Source organism: Mizuhopecten yessoensis, unplaced genomic scaffold (genome assembly GCF_002113885.1).
Source record: "Mizuhopecten yessoensis strain PY_sf001 unplaced genomic scaffold, ASM211388v2 scaffold4105, whole genome shotgun sequence".
NCBI classification, from domain to species: domain Eukaryota; kingdom Metazoa; phylum Mollusca; class Bivalvia; order Pectinida; family Pectinidae; genus Mizuhopecten; species Mizuhopecten yessoensis.
Window position 1 is genome coordinate 634,884 of NW_018405378.1, and position 25,672 is coordinate 660,555.

The 25,672-nt window shown below is 38.6% G+C and overlaps 1 protein-coding gene across 1 annotated transcript in view; it reads right to left on the minus strand.

The window, feature by feature from the left end:
• Positions 1 to 359: 359 nt before the first annotated feature.
• LOC110448508 (little elongation complex subunit 2-like) overlaps positions 360 to 25,672 on the minus strand; it is a 44,295-nt gene continuing 18,982 nt past the window's right edge. The window contains exons 9-19 of the mRNA XM_021494780.1: positions 25,342 to 25,382; positions 22,148 to 22,213; positions 19,468 to 19,665; positions 18,880 to 19,029; positions 17,901 to 18,061; positions 16,672 to 16,801; positions 15,091 to 15,175; positions 14,406 to 14,456; positions 2,430 to 2,513; positions 1,962 to 2,110; positions 360 to 1,339 (exon numbers count right to left, since the gene is read on the minus strand). Coding sequence (XP_021350455.1) covers positions 1,260 to 1,339; positions 1,962 to 2,110; positions 2,430 to 2,513; positions 14,406 to 14,456; positions 15,091 to 15,175; positions 16,672 to 16,801; positions 17,901 to 18,061; positions 18,880 to 19,029; positions 19,468 to 19,665; positions 22,148 to 22,213; positions 25,342 to 25,382 — 1,195 coding nt within the window. The 3' untranslated portion in view covers positions 360 to 1,259. The remainder of the gene's footprint in view (positions 1,340 to 1,961; positions 2,111 to 2,429; positions 2,514 to 14,405; positions 14,457 to 15,090; positions 15,176 to 16,671; positions 16,802 to 17,900; positions 18,062 to 18,879; positions 19,030 to 19,467; positions 19,666 to 22,147; positions 22,214 to 25,341; positions 25,383 to 25,672) is intronic.

The following is a 25,672-nucleotide window of genomic DNA, read 5'->3' on the forward strand; positions in this document are numbered from 1 at the left end:
TGTGCATTATTGATCGTAGATACAGTTATAATTATTTGACTTTATCCACATAATTTTATTAACCAGATTGTAATCAGATGTGTGATAATTCCTATTGTTATATACATGTAAATGTGTCTATAGTACCACAGCTGCCGAATCTTAACCAAAAATTGTTAAGACAATTTAACATGTACCAGAATAAATTAAAAGTTCAATGGTTTAGAAATTACACACCTTAATCTTGAAGTGACCTTTCTATTCTTCCAAATTTGCATATTGGCTAGTAAGGGGAGACATACGTTTTTGTTCACAAAAACAAATTTCTAGTTAGTCTTACATTTCGTAATGGAAATTCAGAGAAAAAAGGTGACCACACATTCAAATATTGTGACTATTTATTCAGATTCCTTCCTTTGTACAGTAAAACCTCCATATAATGCCCCTCTTTTCATTTGCCACCTCTTTTATCGCCAACATATTATAATGCCCCTTTTTTCTTGTTTTCTTCAGGATTCCTTTACACATTTCCCTCAATTTATCACCAAACCCCTACATAATGCCAAAGTTTCTCCGGACAAATGGTGGCAGTATAACAAGGTTTTACTGTATATTTGTGTATACATATGAAAAATAAAACACCACTATAATTCGCTAGCGCTTTCTTCCATCTTGGTGCTCTTCAGAACAATAATAATTATCATTAGCTTAGCCATCCAGAAGATGTAAATTAAATAAAGTAAACTGTTACGTAGTCTGTATAAGAATACTCCAGCATCCGTCTCTGGTTACACCAAGTACATAACTACCACAGGACTGTGGATCACAGTGTCTAAAGCCTTCTTCAATACTCCAGGAGTTAGCCTCACTTTCACTCTCTGCACCCCTGAAATATGCTGTAGCAAAATTGAAGGCTCAGTGTCCCTAGCTATTTGATTGGTTTGGTTAAAAAAAAAATCTTGACCAATCGCTATATAGAGCTGATACCAGCTGTCTTTTGAAGATTACAGATGAGCGACACCCAACTTCAGAGCTAGTAAATTTTACAGTTAGGCGACTGCGAGGTTCTTCTGGTGTACATCAAAGGACCTATCTTGTCTTCTTGTCTCATCCACAAGTTGGTACACACCGAGCCTGTGATTTTGCTATGACATGTTTCAGGACTGGAAAGAGTGAAAGTGAGCGTAACTCCTGGAGTATTGAGGCTGGTGGTTTACCAGTAGATATACGGACGTTATAGGTAAATATTGCACACAACTGACTCGGTGACACATTGTGTTCTACACTCTCTGTTTTGGTTTTGTTTGTTTCTTCTTCTTCTTTCCCTTGTTGTTTTTGGGAGGGATCCATGCCGTATAGTCTGAAAGAGAAATCTTGAAGTATAATATTACTTTCTGAAATAGCACATTTTAAAACACACAAAAGAACAACAGAGCTAAATATTTTCCACTCAAAATACACTCAAATTGAACATGGAATTCACATCATAGTGATGCTGGATGGCATTGTGCTCTTGCAATTGTGTGATCTTGAGGATGATCATTGGGCAAAAATGCCAACTTAAGTATAAATACACTTGGAGCCTTATCCCTCATGGACAGTTTGATGTATTCATGAAGCCGTTTTCATGCTCAAGCATGGATTTTGTGCTCAAGCCTATTTTCTTTTTCTGTTTATAAATGAATAAAAAATCTTATTTTGTCAATGATTCAGTGAACATTTGAAAAGACTTGGAGCCGAATACTGTTTCCATTGTTTCCATTTGACAAAATGATCATTTGGCATGATTTAAGCGAGTAACAAGAGTACTGGTTTGAGCACAGAATCCATGCTTGAGCATATGAACAGTTTCATGAATACGGGCCCTGGTCTAGATCACTACTGTTGTTGATAAAAGTAGTAAGATATTCACTCTGACCATAAAAAGACCCAAAACTATGTTTTATATTTCTGTATGGACCTTGACAGACTGGTATTTTTACCTGCAGGTTCAAATGTGGCAGGTACTCTTCCTTTGGTCATGTGACTTGGCAGAATGACGGACGGGTCTATAGGTAGCCAGGGTACGCTGCTGTTGGGCGTATTTGTTGTCATAAACCCAAAGTGTTGAAAATGGAGGTCATAAGATCCTCTATTAACAAAAAAGGTATATTATGAAGACAACATTTAATAGTGGGGGAGATGTTTGCTACACTAAAACACTAAAACAAAGGTCCAACGCCTTGAATCACTCACCTGTTAATTTTTGGAAATCAAGGAGAAGACTGACCATTAATTTTAACAGTAATCCTTATGTAATGTAACAATTGCGTCAAAATTCCAGTCATAACATTCCTAGCTGATATCAATTTAATTAGGAACTATTCGACACCGACTATATCATACAATGGTACAGTCATGTTAGTTCACCGAGATCATTTTATCATGTCAGTACTTTTTCTATAACATACCGTTTTTTCATGTCCGTACATTTTTTGATGTTACAGTTTCTGTCTCCTGCTCCATGGTGGAGTAGGTACTGGCCAGGGGGCTGTCTGAAATTCAAATTTTCTTATGATTATTTGTCACATAAATAATAATGAAAATTTGAGGTTCTTATATAGCGCTTTATCACAACCTAGTTCGTAGGTCTTCTCCAAGCGGTTCATGAATTATTATCCGTGGTTATAGGGCCTTTTACAACCAGCCAACATCTTTCTCAACTCCCTGAGGAGCATACAGTCGGTGCTGTCATTTCGGCGCTCAGAGATAGTATTCAACAATTCTAGCACTGCCCAACCACATACTCATTTACAGCTGAGTAGACTGGAACAAGCGGAGTAAAGTATCTTGCTCAAAGATAAAACTCAGTGCCGTGACTCGAACCCGCAACCCTTCGGTCACGAGCCTGGCGTCCTACCTCTCGACTACTGTGCCTCCTAAATGATGGATGAGACTTGCTTATTTTACTACAAGAGGCCCACAGGGCCTGTATTGCTCACCTGGATATTTAAGCAGTCAAAGCAAAATATTAAATAAATATAATACTGTAGTACAAATATTTCCAAATATTGGCTCTCTATGTTTCTCAGTAATACCTTTACCTTATTGGGTCTCACTCTCCTGTCCCGATTGGGATGGAGGCATGGTTTCTACAACACTGAATCATGTTGGGCCAAGGATACTCTATATCAAATCAGATTAAGATAAAGCAATAGAATAATGTAGGTAAAGGTTATTTCCATTCGTAAACTTTGTTGGGTTCCATCTAAGGAAGCTACTTGTTAAATATCACGACTCCATGCCTTTCACTTTATTCAGAAGAAGTCATTTGAAGTGTTTGACATATTTGACCCCTGTGACCTTGAAAGTAGGTTTATGTCATTTTCATTCGCAAACATTGTCGAGCTCAATCCCAATAAGCAATCAGTCAAATAATATGATTCTATGCATTTCGAATATCAGAAGATGTCATTTGATAAGTTTGACATATTTGACCCCTGTGACCTTGATAGTGGGTCTAGGTCATTTTCGTTCTCATACTTTGTTGGGCTTTTTACCAACGAAGCTACCAGCCACATATTAGGATTCTATACGTTTCAGTTCTTCAGAAGTCATTTTAAGTATTTGACACTTTTGACCGCTGTGACTTTGATAGTGGGTCAAGGTCATTTTCGTTCTCAAACATTGTTAGGCTCTAACCAACAAAGCTATCACCCAAATATCATACTCTAGGCCTTGCCATTCTTCAGAAGAAGTTGTTCAAAGGAAAAATTGACAGACAACGGACGGACGGACGGATGACAGACGCCCGGCCATGGCATAAGCTCACTAGCCCTTTGGGCAGGTGCGCAAACAAACCATGTATCCAATTTCCATAGTTTTGAATACTGGTAAAACATGTTTTTAATATCACAATATCTAGGGAAACAAGCAAATTTGTGGAATTCATATCCCCCGCTTACAGGACATATTGTAGGTAAACATTATTGAGGTTAGGTTTAAACATGTGAGTATCGTGATGTTGGGATATAATATATACCGGTAGCTTGAAACTCGAAGAAAAAACAAGAGGCCCATGGGCCTTAACGGTCACCTGATATATTTAAACAAAGAGTTGATTTTTTTTTTAACATGAACAGAAATATTATTCAAAGTGTCAAAAAACAACAAGAGGCCCAAGAGGGCCTGTATCGCTCACCTGAATATTTAAGCAGTCATAGCAAAATATTCTCATTAAATATTATATTGCACTAAAAATATATCCCTCGCAAACTTTGTTGGCTCCATCTGTTGAAACTACCAGCAAAATATTATTATAAGATTCTATGCTTTTTGATTCTTCTTCAGAAGTTGCTTGACATATTTTTTCCTGTGACCTTGTAAGTAGGTCAATGTCATTTTCCTTCTCAAATTGGTTAGTTCTATTCCAAAAAGCTACCAGCCAAATCTTAAGAATCCATTTCTTTTAGTTCTTAAGAACAAATACTTTAAAATGTTGTTGACCTCTGTGACCTTGAAAGTAAGTTGAGGTCATTTTCATTCGCAAACTTTTTTTGGTTCTTTCCCAGGAAATAACCAGCCAAATATTAAGGTTCTATACCTTCCAGTTCTTCAGAAGAAGTCATTTGAAGTTTTTGACATATTTTACCCCTGTGACCTTGAAAGAACGTCAAGGTCATTTTCATTCTCAAACTTTGCCAGGCTCTATCTCAGAAAACAATTAGCCAATTATGAAGATTTTATACCGTTTAGTTCATCAGAAGAAGTCGCTTAAAGAGTTTGACATATTTGACTGCTGTGACCTAGAAAGAAAGTCAAGGTCATTTTCATTCTCAAACTTTGTTGGGCTCCATACCAGGAAGCCACGAGCCAAATATAAAGATTCTATACCTTTCAGTTCTTCAGAAGAAGTCGTTTGAAGGGTTTGACATATTTGACCCCTGTGACCCTGAAAGTAGGTCAAGGTCATTTCCATTCTCAAACTTTTTCGGGCTCTATCCCAGGAAGTCACAAGCCATATAAAAAGATTCCATACCTTTCAGTTCTTCAGAAGAGGTCGTTTGAAGTGTTTGACACAAACTTTGTTGGGCTCCATCCAAGGAAGTCACCAGCCAAATAGGAAGATTCTGTACCTTTTAGTTCTTCAGAAGAAGTCGTTTTTAGCGTTTGACATATTTGACCGCTGTGACCTTGAAAGAAAGTCAAGGTCATTTTCGTTCTCAAACTTTGTTAGGCTCCATACCAGGAAGCCACCAGCCAAATATGAAGATTTTATACCTTTCAGTTCTTCAGAAGAAGTCGTTTGAAGTGTTTAACACATTTGACCCCTGTGACCTTCAAAGAAGGTCAAAGTCATTCCCGTTCTCAAACTTTGTTGGGCTCCTGCCAACAAAGCTTTCAGCCAAACATCATGACTCTAAGCCTGTCCGTTCTTCAGAAGAAGTTGTTTAAAGGAAATGTTGACGGACGAGGACGGATGACGGACGGCGCACCATGACATAAGCTCACTTGCCCTTCGGGCTGATAATGCTAACCCAAATTGAATTACTTCCAATGGCAATTAAACAAATGTTGGTCCAAAATGTGATTTCCCTATATAAACTATAGTAAAGTTTACCCCCTCCCCAGGGGTAAACGTGAGACCCCAGGGTCATGAAATTCACAGTTTTGGTAAAGCACCTTAAGACCCATCCATCTATGAAGAGTGTTTGATTTTACCATATCTGGGTCTTGAGAAGAAGAATTTTGAAATTTCAGTCAATTCAACCCTTTTTGGCCCCACCTATCAGCCCCTGGGGGTCAGTCAGGGCTGATATGTGCATACTATCAAACTGCTACCTAATACTGATAATGATATCCTGAATTGAATTACTTCCGATGGAAATTAAACAAATGTTGGTCCAAAATGTCATTTCCCTATATAAACTATTGTAAAGTTTACCCCCTCCTCAGGGGGAAACACGAGACCCCAGGGACAAGAAATTCTACCATATCTGGATCTTGAGAAGACAGGTGTGTCTTATTACCCAATACACAGGTATATCTACCTACAATACAGGTATGTCTTATTAAACAATACACTGGTATGTCTTATTGCCCAATACACAGGTATATCTACCTACAATACAAGTATGTCTTATTACCCAATACACAGGTACATCTACCTACAGTACAGGTATGACTTATTACCAAAAACACAGGTATATCTACATACAGTACAGGTTTGTTTTATTACCCAATACACAGGGATATCTACCTACAGTACAGGTATGACTTATTACCCAAAGCACAGGTATATCTACATACAGTACAGGTTTGTTTTATTACCCAATACACAGGGATATCTACCTACAGTACAGGTATGACTTGTCATCCAATACACAGGTATATCTACACCCAAATTGAATTACTTCCAATGGCAATTAAACAAATGTTGGTCCAAAATGTCATTTCCCTATATTAACTATTGTAAAGTTTACCCCCTCCTCAGGGGGAAACACGAGACCCTAGGGACAAGAAATTCTACCATATCTGGATCTTGAGAAGACAGGTGTGGCTTATTACCCAATACACAGGTATATCTACCCATAGTACACAGGTATATCTACCTACAGTACAGGAATGTCTTATTCCCCAATACACAGGTATATCTACCTACAATACAAGTATGTCTTATTACCCAATACACAGGTATAACTACCTACAGTACAGGTATGTCTTATTACCCAATACACAGGTATATCTACCTACAGTACAGGTATGTCTTGAAACCCAAAACAAAGGTATAGCTACTCATAGTGCAGGTATGTCTTATTGCCCAATACAGAAATATATCTACCTACATTTCAGGTATGTCTTATTACCCAATACACAGGTATATCTACCTACAGTACAGGTATGACTTATTACCCAAAACACAGGTATATCTACATACAGTACAGGTATGTCTTGAAACCCAAAACACAGGTATATCTACTCATAGTGCAGGTATGTCTTATTGCCCAATACACAGGTATATCTACATACAGTACAGGTAAGTCTTGTCACCCAATACACAGGTATATCTACCTACAGTACAGGTATGACTTGTCACCCAATGAACAGGTATATCTACCTACAGTACAGGTATGTCTACCTACAGTACAGGTATGACTTATTACCCAATACACAGGTATATTTACCTACAGTACAGGTATGACTTGTCACCCAATGAACAGGTTCATCTACCTACAGTACAGGTATGTCTACCTACAGTACAGGTATGTCTTGTCACCCAAAACACAGGTATATCTACCTACATTTCAGGTATGACTTGTCACCCAATGAACAGGTATATCTACCTACAGTACAGGAATGTCTACCTACAGTACAGGTATGACTTATTTCCCAATACACAGGTATATCTACCTACAGTACAGGTATGACTTATTACCCAATACACAGGTATATCTACCTACAGTACAGGTATGTCTTATTGCCCAAAACACTGGTATATCTACCTACAGTACAAGTATGTCTTATTGCCCAAAACACAGGTATATCTACATACAGTACAGGTATGACTTGTCACCCAATACACGGGTATATCTACCTACAGTACAGGTATGACTTGTCACCCAATACACAGGTATATCTACCCACAGTACAGGTATGTCTACCTACAGTCCAGGTATGGCTTGTCACCCAATACACAAGGATATCTACCTACAGTACAGGTATGTCTACCTACAGTACAGGTATGACTTGCCACCCAATACACAGGTATATCTACCTGTACTGTAGGTAGATATACCTGTATATTGGGTGATAAGTCATACCTGTAGTGTAGGTAGATATACCTGGACTGTAGGTAGATATACCTGTGTATTTGGTGACAAGCCATACCTGTACTGTAGGTAGACATACCTGTACTGTAGGTAGACATACCTGTACTGTAGGTAGATATACCGGTATATCTACCTACAGTACAGGTATGTCTACCTACAGTACAGGTATGGCTTGTCACCCAATACACAGGTATATCTACCTACAGTACAGGTATATCTACCTACACTACAGGTATGACTTATCACCCAATACACAGGTATATCTACCTACAGTACAGGTATGTCTTATTGCCCAAAACACAGGTATATCTACCTACAGTACAGGTATGACTTGTCATCCAATACACAGGTATATCTACCTACAGTACAGGTATGTCTTATTGCCCAAAACACAGGTATATAAACCTACAGTACAAGTATGTCTTGTCACCCAATGAACAGGTATATCTACCTACAGTACAGATATGTCTACCTACAGTACAGGTATGTCTTATTGCCCAAAACACAGGTATATCTACCTACAGTCAGGTATGACTTGTCACCCAATACACGGGTATATCTACCTACAGTACAGGTATGTCTTATTGCCCAAAACACAGGTATATCTACCTACAGTACAAGTATGTCTTGTCACCCAATGAACAGGTATATCTACCTACAGTACAGGGATGTCTACCTACAGTACAGGTATGTCTTATTATCCAATACACAGGTATATCTACCCATAGTACAGGTATGTCTTATTACCCAAAACACAGGTATTACTTAATACACATACATTTTAGACAAACACGCCAGGTATGTAAATGCTAAGGTTTTTAAACACAACCTCCACTGACCTACTTTACTATTGATTTCTTTATTTTCACTGTATGTCTGTCGGTAGCCTCGCTCAAAAGGGAAGTTATTTACCATGTACAACTGCAGGTCTAAACAGGTAGATCTACGCATTGCCGCAAACGTTTACAATGTCAGCAGGAAAGTGACAGATTTATCAGCAAAGCTAGAGGCAAGTTCATCATGTGATTGTGAATTCCAGGCTGGATAAATACGGACAATGTAAGTGAACATAGAGAAGTGTGGAATGGAAAACTTGGATTCATCATCACAGTAACCCTGTGACATCAGTGATCGTGAGGTAGTTATTTTACAGTGTTTTTACATTGCTATATGTTTAACAAACATATACTACTGGATGGGACAGTTATAAGTCAAGTTTTCATTTTTTACATGACAAACTCTTATTTGTGAGTGTTTACTGATAACAATATATTAATACAAGAACAACAAACATCTTCAAGGCTTCAACAAATAATCTAGCAAAATGGCAACCCCTAAAATTCCTCTCCGTATTAAAGGTCAAACGACATGTATACACCACAAAGGGAGACAGCTAGAATTTTATTGTGAAAAATGTCAGGAACTTGTTTGTCCAAAATGCCTTTCTTCTATACACAAAGCCCATCCTGTTTGTGAGCTAAGTGAAATTACTCCTCAGAAAGAACCAGACATTAAAAACTTTATAGACAGAACAGAAAAAAATGACCTTGTACAAATTGGAAAATACATCACCACTACCGATACCCTGCTTAAAGACAACACCAGTACTTTTGAGAAGCTGTCACAAAAGTTAAAGATGCAAACGATGAATTAAAACAACAGCTTGACATGCTTACAGCACAGACACTCTCTCTTTACCAAAAAATGGAAGAGGATAATACCAAGCTGATAAAGAAATACAAACAGGACCTCGAGATGCACGAGAAACAACTCAAACAACAAATTGAAGAATGCAAAGCAGCTCTCCAGCGTGGTTCACACATACAGATTTATGATACATATTGTGAGATCCATTCTCCTACACACATTCTCCCTGTAAAGCCTGTCCTGGGTACTGTCAACTTCACTCCAAATAAAAATCCTCAAGATCACTTGAAAAAAGCCTTGGGAAAAGTTACTACCTCAGGTCAAGGTCAAACTTTAACTGACCAGGATCGGTCAGTCTCAACATCTGATGATCGGGGACAACCCTCTACACAACAACAACAACAGTCAGGAGCAAAAGTGAAGAAAGCAGTGATAACATACAAACTACTGCCACAGACCAAGGTAGTGGAGGAGTGGAGGTCTCCATGTGGCGTTGGTTCTATATGTCCCACCACTGATGGTCAGGTGTGGACCAAGTACAGTAACACATTAACTCTCCTGGACAGGAAGGGTAAAGTAATACAGATGGTCATACACAATGTCGGGATCAGTGGCATCAGTCTGTCATCCACCACACACACACTGTGGGTCTGTGATGATAACAACATCATGGAGCTGGTATCAGGACGACTGACACACAGATTCAGTACCAAGAAGGAACCCAGGTGTATATGTGTTACAGCCAGTAACCATGTCATTGTAGGGATGATCAAACACATCTCCAAATTTACCACAAAAGGTAAAATGGTGTGTACTACAATGGCTATAGGGACTGGGAAACCATTAGTGTGTACACCAGTCAGGATCTCAGAGTGTCCTGTCACTCACAATGTGGCAGTCACTGATTTCAGTAGTGAAAGTGATGGTGGTGATGGAAACAAACATGTTGTTGTGATGGACACTGATTTCAAGGAGCTGTTTGTATATAGAGGTGACATCCCCAGTACATATAAACCAACACCACAAACAGGAAGTAAACCATTTTACCCCTGGGGTGTGGTGTATGACAGTGTGGGGAACCTGATCATAGGGGACCGGAACAACAAAAGGGTCCTACTCATCAGTGGAGATGGTGAGTTCCTCAGGGTCATACACACAGACACAGACTATACACTGGCAGTAGGTTTAGACAGGGAGGATGTCCTGTGGGTAGTGTTTGGGTATGCCAGCAAAGTCAAACTACTACAGTACAGCAGTATGTGACACCTGTAACTAAACAACTAGTATATCTAGTTACCATGACAATGACATGGAAATCAGAGACAAAGCAAACTTATCATGATTACAAATCAACTAACTATGTGTGACATTCACAGGATTATTAGTAAATTATCTAGACAACAGATTGTGAGACATTTACAAGATTATAAGTAAAATGTCTAGACTACAGATTGTGAGACATTTACAAGATTATAAGTAAAATGTCTAGACTACAGATTTTGAGACATTTACAGGATTATAAGTAAAATGTCTACACTACAGATTATGAGACATTTAAAGGTTTATAAGTAAAATGTCTAGACTACAGATTTTGAGACATTCACAGGATTATAAGTAAAATGTCTAAATTACAGATTGTGTGGCATTCACAGGATTATAAGTAAACTGTCTAGACTACAGATTGTGAGACATACACAGAATTATAAGTAAAATGTCTAGACTACAGATTGTGTGACATTCACAGGATTATAAATAAAATGTCTAGACTACAGATTGTGTGACATTTACAGGATTATTAGTAAAATGTCTAGACTACAGATTGTGTGACATTCACAGGATTATAAATAAAATATCTAGACTACAGATTGTGAGACATTCACAGGATTATAAGTAAAATGTCTAGACTACAGATTGTGTGGCATTTACAGGATTATTAGTAAAATGTCTAGACTACAGATTGTGAGACATTTACAGGATTATAAGTAAAATGTCTAGACTACAGATTGTGAGACATTTACAGGATTATAAGTAAAATGTCTACACTACAGATTGTGAGACATTTACAGGTTTATAAGTAAAATGTCTAGACTACAGATTGTGTGACATTCACAGGATTATAAGTAAAATGTCCAGACTACAGATTGTGTGACATTCACAGGATTATATTTACATTATTGATGTTTGTTCTGTACATGAATCTCCCAACTGAAAACAACTGCCATTTTACCTAGAGGCGTCACGATTTACCGCGATGCACTTGTACCGTGATCATTTATGTTCGATTCAATTCTCGATATATTTTTCCGGATTTTCGATGCGTCACGATCTGAATATTAGTGTATGCCGCTTCAGCTGAAATGTCTGTGAGACGTTCAATTTCATTGGCTGATCTATAAACCCTAAACCAATCGGCTTTGAGGATGCAATTTTCACAAAGCATTCATAACAAAATGGCAGACCGAAATGAAAATTTGTGATGCTCCGGCAAGCTTCAAATCAAAAGTGTGGCAACACTGCGGGTTTCCATGTGTCGCCAGCTTATGTATCTCATTTTTGTTTCTAGTTTAAAATAAAGGTGTATCGAATCAAATAATCAAATCGTGGAACAAATATCAAGATACTAATTGAATCGTGGGTTAAGTGTATCGTGACCGCTCTAATTATACCATGAATACACTATCACACACAATGACAACATCATATTACTATGCATAGTAATGTTTCTGAGTAATCTCCCCTTCTCCGAGATAACGTAGTTGCGAGAAATAATAATGAACATTACTGAAAACATAAATTATCCACCATTGTACCATTATTATTATTATTTTAATTGTGAAATTAAAAGAAATATTTATACCATTGCCATATTAAATATTGTCTTCGTATTCAGAATCGGTTCCTCATGGTCAGGAACGTTCTAACACCCAAACGTCCGGCTGGGTAATCCCCTTGGCATCAACTTGCACATTAAAACCCAAAGAACTTTGTAATGACACAGGCACTTCAACCGTTAACTTATCATCATTCACATCTGCAGGTCTTTTAGCAAACAGCATATTCAACAGCTGTACATTTAACTTCAAATGAGCTCTATGCCTACTGCCGACGGGTGTCCTGGATGGTTACTATGGTGACCAATGATTTGAAATAGTGCAGACATAAACTTTTTTAAGTATATAATATGCAGTGTTTAATGCAGAAAGAAACATCAAATAAGATCAATTTTTAACAAGAGGCCCAGAGGGCCTGTATCGCTCACCTGGTAATGTTAGTTAAATTGAAGTTGGAATAGCTAGATGTTGCTGGTAGTGTACATGGTTAGTCAGGGGTTATATTTATATGCAATTGGACAAAATCCTGTCATTCCTACAGGAAAAGAAGGATTTTGAAGAATTTGCTATGTTTCCCCTATTGGGCCCCGTCCCTCTGCCCCAAGGGGGGTCAGACCCACCTTTGATACAAAATCAGGTTGCCTTTACCCAATGATGCTTTAGACCAAATATGGACAAAATCCTGTTATTCCTACAGAAGAAGAATTTTCAAGAATTTGCTAATTACCTCTATTGGGCCCCACCTCTCAGGCCCCTGGGGGGTCAGACGCACCATTTACACAAAATTGATTTCCCTTCCGCAGAGGATGCTACTGTTCAAATTTGGTCAAATACTTTCATCCTAACGGAAAAAAAAGGGATTTTAAACCTATTCCTCTATATCCCTTATTTGGCCCTGCCTCTCTGCCCCCAGGGGGGTCGGACACATCGTTTATACAAAATTGGTTCCCCTTCAACCAAGGATACTTCATACCAAATTCGGACAAAATCCTGTTATTCCTACAGAAGGACAAGGATTTTGAAGAATTTGCTATGTTTCCCCTATAGGGCCCCGCCCCTCTGCCCCCAGGGGGGGGGGGGGGCCACACCAAGACCAAGATGCAAGGATGCTCCAGACTAATTTAGCATAAAATACTGTAATCTCTATGGTAGAATAAGGATTTTAAAGGTTTTACCTCTATTTCCCCTATTTGGCATTGCCCCACTGCCCCCAAGGGGGCTACAACCACCGTGTATACAGAATTGTGTTCCCTTGGCCCAAGGATGCTCCAGACTAAGTTAGAATAAAATCCCTTAATCCCTACAGTAGAAGAAGGATTTTAAGGTTTTACCTCTATTTCCATTGTTTGGCAACGCCCCTCTGCCCCCAGGGGGGCCACACCCACCGTTCATACAAAATTGAGTCTCCTTGGCCTAAGGATGCTCCAGACCAAATTTAATCAAAATCTACTTAGCCGTTCAGGACTAGTAGCATTTTAAAGGAAAAGTTGACGGACGAAGGACGGACGACGGAAGATGGATGACGGACGCTGCGGTATGGCTTCAGAATTTTATGTCTTGCCTGTCCCCGTTTTGAACGTCAACAGCAATTAGATTGAGAATCGGAGCAATACACACAAATTTTACTGATGTTCACTTATTTCCAAACTTTCAACTTAAAATCAAATTGAATTGGAATATAAATTCAGAAAATATTTATTTCAATGTCAAAATTTTGAATATAATGCATTGAAAATAATGGAGAGTTTAAATGATATTTTTATAATTAAGATATTTAGAAAATAAGTCTTAAATCATATCCAGCATCCAATGTTGGTACTGAGATATGCACTACAGATGCAAAACACACAGCTAAATGCCAAAACTTATAATTGATGAGGATGCTTAAACAGTTGTCAATTACTTGACCAGGAAAAGATGGCCACATTCAGTATCCCATGCATGGATTGCAATGAAGAAGCTACAATGAAAGAATGGTCCAAGTTTGGTTGGTGAAGCGTTTACAATTTAGTAGAAACAGAGCTAAATGCTAAACTTTAATGTTGGCGCCGCCACCATCGGAAAAGTGACACCTATGTTTTGCCTTCACGACAGCCGTCACAAGCGAGACAAAAATTAGATCCCAGCATGCAATACTTACAGATGCAGCTTGTGGAATACGTTTTGGAGCATCAGAAAGGCATCCCCAGGTCTGGAACGAAAAACAGTTAATTTATGTCCATCTTCTTCATTTGTATTTACAGTATGGCTTGGGGATTTCAACTGTTTCCATGTTAAAATAAAGGGATCAAGTCTCAAAGGGCTGGATGGATCCAAGAGCCAATCATTGTGGCATAAATCCATTCCTTCCTTCAAACCAAGAAATGGTTTATATGGTTATAGGGTGAGAATCTCAACTGTTTAAAAGTTATAATAAATGTTACTTTTGCTATTGCACCCCATCCATGGTGTAGAGAAAAGAACCCAAGGGCAAATTCTATACTAAGACTGTATTTGTCTCATAATGTTGACCTTAGTACATAGGATGGGGATCTCAACCCTTTCTCACAATGGGCACCCACCCCTTTGCCCCAAAGAGTCCTCTTGACCCAAGTATGTCACAAGTTACAATGGGATGGCATCAGAGGTTTTATGTATGTGACGTACCTCAATGTTTGTGACGTACCTAGACGTACCTAAATGTTTGTGACGTACCTAAATGTTTGTGACATACCTAAATGTTTGTGATGTACCTAAATGTTTGTGATGTACCTAAATGTTTGTGACGTACCTAAATGTTTGTGACGTACCTAAATGTGTGACGTACCTAAATGTTTGTGACATACCTAAATGTTTGCTGTGACCCAATCAGCTGGCTTAAGCCAAGTTCCTCCAGGGCGATCAGCTCCGACTTGAGTGGATTGATACGAGCTGGAAAAATCAACAGTTGTTTCAGTTACAAAAAAGGCTTAAGATACAGTCCATGCTACTAACAGCCGAAGGAAATAAATTAATAATTTGAACTCTCGCCAGAATTACTGACTAATATCCCTCACCTGCACCAAGAACTGACGGAAAAGATCTCTTGGTAATGTTTTTAAACAAAGGGGCATAACAACATAGATAAAGGGGGTGTCTCAAATCTATATACTTTATTCACATCCCCTCTGTGTAAGTTTATACATATCAAGTACAATACTTGTGAACACTGCTTTTAAACTAAGGGGCATAATTCCATTAGATGGCGACTTTGCAACGTTGATGCAGGGGGCATAATTAATGTTTCTAAACATTTTCTTCAGTTTGGTAAGTATGGATTATGAGAAGTTCTTTTTACACAACCAATACAATTTTCTATGTGATGTTTCGATGACTAGTACGATATGTACACTGTCACCTTCATCAGACAAATGACCAATGAAGCGTATGCACAAAGATGTAAAATATGTACAAGTTGTCCATAAAATCGATGTCGATTTCGGCTACGCTGGAAACGTATGTACAACAGTTGTTATATATGTACCTGAATATGTAGCTGAATTGAGTCATTTCGGTACATATATAACAACTATTGTACATACGTTTGTCTGATGAAGGTGACAGTGTACATATCGTACTAGTCATCGAAACGTCACATAGAAAATTGTATTGGTTGTGTAAAAAGAACTTCTCATAATCCATAATTAATGTTTCCTTGGTACAAATCACAACAGTCACTCTACATATTAGTATATTTGTAGGTAGAATAACTATTGGTGTCAAGCTGCTGTACTGGGTATGGAGATGTAACAGCAATTTTCATTGGCTTAGAATGACACACCTCTAGAAAAGGAGAGGTACAATGAATATGGTGGTTTTTGGGTACACGCTTCAATACATTTGTCTGCCAGAACAAATCAATCTACCTTAATTCCTAGTAGATTTCTTTATTGAACATACAACAGTAAGTATCCCATAATTTATTTTGTATTATTTTATCATTACATTTTGCTACAATAATGAATTGGAGTATGTGAGTTTCAGCTTTACATACATATAGGTGACATGTAACCACACCTATAGCCCATAGGTAATACACATATTAGCCTCTGTTAGTTATCCTCACTGGATATTCAGCCCTCTGGTCTCAGATATGTGGAAATGTGGCTTAAAAGTAACCCGTTAATTTCATGTTAAACTGCCAATTAAAAGTAACCCGTTAATTTAATGTTAAACTGCCCATTAAAAGTAACCCGTTAATTTCATGTTAAACTGCCCACTAAAAGTAACCCGTTAATTTCATGTTAAACTGCCCATTAAAAGTAACCTGTTAATTTCATGTTAAACTGCCCACTAAAAGTAACCCGTTAATTTCATGTTAAACTGCCCATTAAAAGAATCATCAATGCTTTATGAAAATATAAATATAAAACGATTGGCTGGCATACCTCTGAGTAGTTTACATTGAGGCCGGATATATCCGGAAATCCAGGAGCGACACGTTTCACTGGTAGTGACCTGTTCCAGTCCCTCCGACGACTGGTATTCCATCTTTGTACAGAGATGTACCTTCGACAACTGTAAAACCACAAAAACATGGATTTATATTTAACAGATAGAAATCTAGAGAGTAGCAGCTATGAGGAATTAATTTCAGGGCTTTAATATCCTTCTTACACACGTCCACTAAATTACATAACGTATCTTTAAATCCATTTGTGCATTGACCTTATTTTATAACTGAATAACGCTAACTACTACAGGCATGTCTGGACCCCTCAATCTACACATGACGGATATTGCTGAGGTCAGCCTCAGTTCAGATCTGTGCCTGTCATTTTCTTTTAGGTTCAACCATTTCAACTGGTAGAACCAAATACCTGAAAGGGGCCCTAGTCAATGCTTTCTGAGAGAAGGTAGGACTAGTGTTGTCCTATTGTACTGCCCTATCTTCCCCAATCTCCACCACTCAGTCGTAATTCTACCCTCGTAAATCACCGACACAACAAGTTTTAAGGCTTGTTAATATATCACTGTTTAGATAGAAATGTGTCAAAGTGGTAGAGGATAAGATACTCTCTGTAAGACTCAGGTGTTTCGAATGAGGGTCTACAATACATTTGCTGATCATGAGGCCTTCTTACTTTTTATGTAAATCATTAGTTTGTCGATAACAAGAGGCCAAGGGGCCTTAAAAGCTCACCTGGAACTATACTTTAGATTTAAATTTGCTGAATGTGGTAAATATGTTACAAGGACTAATCCCTCAGGGGCGTGGCCGGTTTAAGGGTATGTTTCTATGTTATGACCTAGGGAGAAAGTTTCCAAGGTCAGGGCTAGACCCCTGAGTCAATCTTGGTAGCATTTAGTGTATTTGTATATGAATGCCCAGCCAGCAGATTAAGGTTAAAGTGGGGCATCTCAACTATTTCCAAGTTATGACTTAAGTACCAATTACCTCAGTAACTGTCTGATCATCAATTGTTACCAAACTAACCTCTCAATGCATGACTTAAGGACCAATTACCTCAGTCTGTCTGATCATCAATTGTTACCAAGCTAACCTCTCAAGTTATGACTTAAGGACCAATTACCTCAGTCTGTCTGATCATCAATTGTTACCAAGCTAACCTCTCAATGCATGGTTCAACACCTTGCTGTTATAATGTACACTGACCTTCTGCACATCGTCCCGGATAGTACCGTGGTAACCACATCTGACCACTACCTGGAAACCACCAAGTGACCACAGGTGATAGGAGACATTGGACTGACCATCTGGCTGTTTCATTAATGTAGACGTGTTGGATACGTCTGACGGCCCAGGACACTGGCTACCTGCAAATATGAAATAATTACAAATCAAATTAATTATGTAACAAAGGACCTGTACATGTAGTGCTCACCTGGATATTTCAGCAATCATGGCACAATATTCTCATTAGAAGTATCATTACAAATAATTCCCAATTTCAGGCTCTGTATCTTTGGTCCCGTAGATGCTTTATAGACTGATACACTAAACAAATCTGTTCCACAAACACTAATGACATCAGGCCAGACAAACGCTTTGGAGATCTTGTGGTCTTATACTGCAACTCCAAGGCTTCCATCATATGTAATTTATGTAAGTCTATTTAAATGAGTAAAGTTGTAAATTTCAAGTCAAAATATTAATTAGAAAGGAAATTATTGAGAAAACAAATTACTTTTCAATTGAAAATGACCGAAAAGACCCCCTGACATAATCCTTCATTTTATATAAACAATCTTTAAGTGACGATTGAATTTCTGTCAGTTTTCATTCCGTTACATATGCTTGTCTAATTTATACATGTTTTCAAAAACAGAAATGGTATTATTATTTTGGTTTTTAAGCTCATTTTGAAAACAGCAAACTATATTTGTGATTTACCATACCCCTTTTGGTACCCCCAGAAACCCTCTTTCTGTCAAAGTTTTACCTTAGTTTTTCCGCATGTCATATAATAGGACATCTTTGAACAAAATAAGGAGGTGAAAATCCGAATATACCGGGGCCCAAAAGAAAGGGCCTTATAGACATCCTTCCTTTACATGTGACCTTTTGACATTGTGTGATCTAACCCTGACTTACCCGAGACCTTTTGACATTGTGTAATTTAACCCTGACTTACCTGAGACCTTTTGATCTGGTGCGTGTAACATATTTTGCATGCCTTGTAGAATTGAATCAAAGGTGCTGACTGGGGTACTCAATTTCTTCGAGCCTGACCTTGGACCAGAATCCTTTTTCTTTGTATTGGTTTGCTTTGCAACCATATCTTCTGTAACAGCAATATTATTACATTATAGTCAGAACTAATTAGAGGGCCAAATGACCAGTATCAATCTACCTTATTTTTTGGACCGCTGATAAAAAAAAGACATAATCTTTTCAGTTATTCTATTTTGTAAAACCTTTTTTCTCCTCATTTTGACGATGTCTGTAAATGTGATTGATACCTGACTTTGTCTATGTTTATGAGAGTTATCTCACTTTGTATTCACACCTTTTATTTGACTTTGTCTGAGATTTAGATAGTATTCTGACCTTGTCTAAGGTTTAGAGAGTATTCTGACATTGTCTGAGATTTAGAGAGTATTCTGACCTTGTTTAAGGTTTAGAGAGTATTCTTTCCTTGTCTGAAGTGTAGAGAGTATTCTGACCTTGTCTGAGGTTTAGAGAATATTCTGACCTTGTCAGTACTTATCTACACAGTTACCTGCCCTTGGTGTCAGAGTTGCCACCAGTCTTGGTTTTACCCTGCTGACATGTGTTTCTGCTGAAGCTGTCTTTTGAGTAGATTTGGCTGCCAATGCCTTGACCTCTGAACCTGTCTGTCCTACTTTTGATCTGTTGTCCATTCCAGTATCATCAATCTGTTTTAACTCTGTCTCTACAGGTTTGTCTGCTACACCGACTACAAAACAGAACCACAAGATAAATAGTGCACTTCTTCACATACTAAAATTGCTAGTAACTGTATGACATAGTTTTAATATCAGCATGATAAGAACATACAAGACCACAGTAGTCTGAACAGCCCATCAACACAAGTCCACCCAATTGTACACCCACAATAAGGTTATACAGAGTCACACAGCAGTCTGAACAGCCCATCAACACAAGTCCAGCCACAATAAGGTTATACAGAGTCACACAGTAGTCTGAACGGCCCATCAACACATTCACTCTTTCACCCCTGAAGACACATTTTAACTCTTTTACCCCTGAAGACACATTTGAACTCCTCCAATTCAAAGGTTGGAATAGCTAATTATGAAATATCAGGCGTCAATGAGTTAAGGCCATACCCTCTGCTTATACAACAGGGAGTCCCAAGTATGCGTTACCGTAGAAACACAGGAATCACTTCATACCTTCAACCCGAAGAGCTCCAGACTATGATACAATGCCTGGACTTATCAGGAGCCAAACAGACGCAGAGGTTGATTATGGGGGAAGACCAAGTATAGTTGTCCAGGATGATGATTGTAAACATGAACCAAAGATCTGGAGAGGTGATGGAAGACAACAGCATGAATGAAGAAGACATCACAATGGGAACGGAAGCCAAATCCTTTGACCAGAAGGAACATGAAAGGAATTTTATGATGGTGCTGCTACCTGTGATGGACAAACGACTGCAGTGGCTATTGGATGCCCATCAGAACCTCAGCTTTGCTTCAGATCTTTCACAGAACACAACAACCAGCATGTCCAGTGACATCAGTTTGGACATGCTACTGAACGATCGTAATGAAGATCCAGAAGATATCCTGATGGGGCTGGGATTTGGTGATACCGTTGAAATTGAAGACGCAATTCAGAGAATCCCGGAACGTTTCTTGAACGAACCTTCAGAACTAGATGGTATTGATATTTCCAGCCTCATCAGGGAAAATCCCAAGCTGAGTTCTCTATTCCAAAGTTACATACTAGACTCTCAGAAAAGCAGCGCCGACCTTTCTGTCCAATGTCCCAATACTAGCGGAGCTACAGATCCAATGTCTGAAGATACTTTCTTAGATTTTGCCATTTGTAACCTTTTATTTAGGTGTGTACCCAAACATTTTATTGATCCAAGTAGAATTTCAGAATTTTCAGTATTGTGTTCCAACCAACAAGAAACGGAAGATGATTTTACTGCTGAATGTTATGAAGATGATGACCTTGAACTTGATTCATTAATTAAGTTCACATGACCTTTACAATATCACAAGGTTATTCACCAAGGAGTTTGTCTTCATGCTCCAGCGTATCAACAACAGACTTATATAACAATGTACTATTGTCTCCGGATGAGACACTTGTATAGGTTGTGATAGTTGTTATCTATACCAGACCTAAGTTTCATGATTGGAGTTTTACAGTCTCCGTCTGGTCAGGTTTTTATCAGGGTTCTCACCTGTCTGGTTACCATGGAAATGTCTGTCTCTTCATGATCCTGTTTTTATACTCTTTAGTATTTGCACTTTCTTGTAGAGCTTCCATTTTTTTACTGTTTATTGATAGCATATTTCTTGTTTTTAATTTTGAGGTTTCATTATTAATGATTTTTTTACAATTCTAAAACTTCAATGAATATTTAACTCTTTCCCCTTGGCCCAAGGATGCTCCAGTCTGAATTTAGTCAAAATCCAACAAGCTGTTCTGGACTAGTAGAGTTTTAAAGGAAAAGATGAACCGACCACAGACAATTGGCCACTGTATAATTAACTCACATGACTCTTAGAGCTGAAAACGTTGTGTAACATGAGAAAGAGAAATGCAACAGCCAGACCGGGGTTCGAACCCAGGACCCTCAGAGCTCTGACAGACACTCTAACCAGGTGAGCTACCTGGTCGCCATAGAACAACCTAGTCCAGTTCCACTACAATTGTGTAAAAGATACAAATAGAAAAGATAAAGGTCTCAGCTGTTTCAACTTGTTCAGCAGATCTGTTTTGCTTTCTTTAAAATCCCCTTAGTGAGCGAAGGACAACAGGGGGACCACATTAGTCACCTTGTATGTTTAATTCCACCAGGTCAACTTGCTTAAGACATTATTTGACACATACTGTGAAATCACCAATTTTTGTGGGGTTTTCATTTTTCGTTGATTTCGTGGGTACCTCCTCCACAAATTCATAGGTCCACGAAGTAGTTACAAGTTTGACATAAAGCTATTATCCGTATGAGCGGGGACTGGTAATCCACCAATTCATGTACCCACTGAATGGTGGTTTTTTTCTCTTGAAACTACAAAATTTGGGCCCCACAAAAATATCTGTTTCCACAGTATTGGACATTGCAAACCTTTTTGTTTTGGAGGTCCATGGGAATGGTGTTTTTTCGTAAAACCATGAAGTTTGGGCCCCACAAAAAATATCTGTTTTCACAGTATTGGACATTGTAATACCTTTTTGTTTGGGAGGTCTGCCTCTCTTCCTCTTCACCGGGATGGGATTGCCTATATTGTCTTCTTCTACAAATAAACAGCATATGTACAGAAGGCACAAGGGAAAGTCACTGTAGTAAATAACTATGTATGTTTTTATCAAATGGATAATTTCTTATATTTCACTGGTAAAAAGTTTCTATGTGATTTCCAATGTAACAGTGCTATCAAATTGTCAAGATCCTATTTTTTATTGTCATGTCAATGTGATGAGTACCTTACAAATTTACAATTAAATACTGCATAATGATAAAACATGTCTGTTTTTAATGCACCTCATAACAACATGACAATGGGAAACACGTGATTTATTAGAGAACAAGGCAGAATCCTGAATCTCATAAGCACAGTGCTTGCCCAAAATTAAATTATAAACTTCAGGGTATGTAAGAAATCTGAAACATTCCTTTACTATTTGCCTGATATACCAACACTGGTAGCTAAGGTAACCTGGAGCACGCAATACTTTACTATACAGAACAAAAAAAGAAACGCACAAAGTTCCCCCCCCCCCCTGCAGTACACCTTAGCTGTAAGGAAATAATGGAATATTTGGTCAGGTATTACATCAAGAACGATCTCCCTTCACAACAATCCACCCTAAAATCAGCCAAGCGTGACAATGTCATTGTGTGACTTTGTGAGCTTCTTTAGTCCAAATAACGCGGCATGATCAAGCCGAGCCGGAGTTTTTCACACAAATAATCTCAACGGATACTCTAAGTTCAGCCACATTAATTGTCCACATTGGCATTTTGATTTCGCCATTGACTGAGATGCCACGCTTAACGCAAATTCAGAGGGGTAGAGCAATTGCGATGTTGATGGATGGTCATAGCCAAACTGCTGTCGCACGGCAGTTTGGTGTTGGCCCGTGTACAATTAACCGTCTATGTACACGTTTCCGTGCTACTTGGTTAGTTTCCGATCGTCCCAGGAGCGGTCGTCCACGTGAATAACGACCGCACGACAAGACAGGGCGATTCGATTGTCGCACTTGCGCAACAGATGCAAGACTGCTGAAGAGACTGCGTTGCAAACCTTAGGTACTCATGGCAGACCCATTAGTCCTCAAACTGCCAGGAACTGCTTGCGTGCCAAGAGAATCATTGCGCGCCGACCTTATGTTGGGCCACCTCTGACACCATGGAGGCGGCAAGTGCGTCTTGACTGGATGCGCAGACATGGCCCGAATAGGTTTGGGATGCGTCGATGGAGGCGTGTGATGTTCACCGACGAGTCTAGATTCTGTCTGTATCGCTCAGATGGAAGAAAAAGGGAATATATCGCAGACGTGGTGAGCGTTTCGTCGACGCATGCGTTGTTGAACGCGATAGATTCGGTGGGGCTGCCAACCACATGTCCTTCCACTTCTCAGACATCATAACCTAATTTTCCAGCAAGACAATGCTCGACCGCATGTTGCCAGAGTCTGTCGTGATTTTCTCACGGCAAACAAAGTTCAGCCTTTGGAATGGGCCCCGTATAGCCCAACATGTCTCCCATTGAGCATCTGTGGGATGAGCTGGACAGGCGTATTAGGAAACGTCAAAACCCCCCAACTAACCACGCCCAGTTGATCGCAGCATTAACACAAGAATGGAACTTCTTTCCCTTAAAGCGAATAAATGTTCTCATGAATTCAATGCATAGGAGAATCCGTGCAGGGATTCGTGCAAAAGGTGCCCACACCAGGTACTGAAGTGTAATTTTGTTTTTCATAGGCTATTGATTGCATAATGTAATTGTGCGTTTCTTTTTTTGTTCAGTATATTTGCCTAACTTACCAACACTAATAGCTATGTACTATTTGCCTAACTTACCAACGCTAATAGCTATGTACTATTTGCCTAACGTACCAATTTTGGTAGCTAAAGTCTATTTGCTTAACTTACCAACACTAATAGCTATGTACTATTTGCCTAACTTACCAACTTTGGTAGCTGAAGTCTATTTGATTAACTTACCAACACTAATAGCTATGTACTATTTGCCTAACTTACCAAGACTAATAGCTATATACTATTTGCCTAACTTATCAACACTAATAGCTTTGTACTATTTGCCTAACTTACCAACACTTATAGCTATGTACTATTTGCCTACCTTACCAACACTAATAGCTATGTACTATTTGCATAACTTACCAACTTTGGTAGCTGAAGTCTATTTGTTAACTTACCAACACTAATAGCTATGTACTATTTGCATAACTTACCAACACTAATAGCTATGAACTATTTGCATAACTTACCAACTTTGGTAGCGGAAGTCTATTTGCTTAACTTATCAACACTGGTAGCTAAGTTATATTTGCCTAGCTTACCAACACTAGTAGTCAGGGTCTATTTGCCTAACTTACCAACACTAGTAGTTAAGGTATATTTGCTTTACTTACCAACATTGGTAGCTAAGTTATATTTGCCTAACTCACCAACACTCATAGTTAGGGTCTATTTGCCTAACTTACCAACACTAATAGCTATGTACTATTTGCATAACTTACCAACTTTGGTAGCGGAAGTCTATTTGCTTAACTTATCAACACTAATAGCTATGGAATATTTGCCTAACTTATCAACACTGGTAGTTAAGGTATATTTGCCTAACTTACCAACACTGGTTAGTTAAGGTATATTTGCCTAACTTACCAACATTGGTAGCTAAGTTATATTTGCCTAGCTTACCAACACTAGTAGTCAGGGTCTATTTGCCTTACTTACCAACATTGGTAGCTAAGTTATATTTGCCTAGCTTACCAACACTAGTAGTCAGGGTCTATTTGCCTAACTCACCAACACTCGTAGTCAGGGTCTATTTGCCTAACTCACCAACAATAGTAGTCAGGGTCTATTTGCCTAACTTACCAACACTAGTAGTTAAGGTATATTTGCCTTACTTACCAACATTGGTAGCTAAGTTATATTTGCCTAACTCACCAACACTCGTAGTCAGGGTCTATTTGCCTAACTCACCAACACTCGTAGTCAGGATCTATTTGCCTAACTCACCAACAATAGTAGTCAGGGTCTATTTGCCTAACTTACCAACAATAGTAGTCAGGGTCTATTTGCCTTACTCACCAACAATAGTAGTCAGGGTCTATTTGCCTAACTTACCAGCACTGTAAGTTAAGGTCTATTTGCCTAACTTACCAACACTAGTAGCTTCCGTGTCTGCAGGATCTTGTCTGGGTCTGTAGAAATAGAACCAAAGTTAGTACAGGTAGTCAGTACATGATATATTCTCTCATTATAAAGCTATTCCATGTTAGAAAATTATCGATTTATTAGGGATTACAATTTCATCTTTAAGGTCAAATAATCTGGAGGTCAGTTTGTCTAAAAATATGCAATAAGCACGAAATAAATAGTATTTTTCTGGTAACATATGACAGACAAAAACTAGGATAGCTCTGTAAGGATTTATTTTTATATCTTTTTATTTATTTATTTACTTTTTTGACGGGGGGGGGGGGGGTTTTTT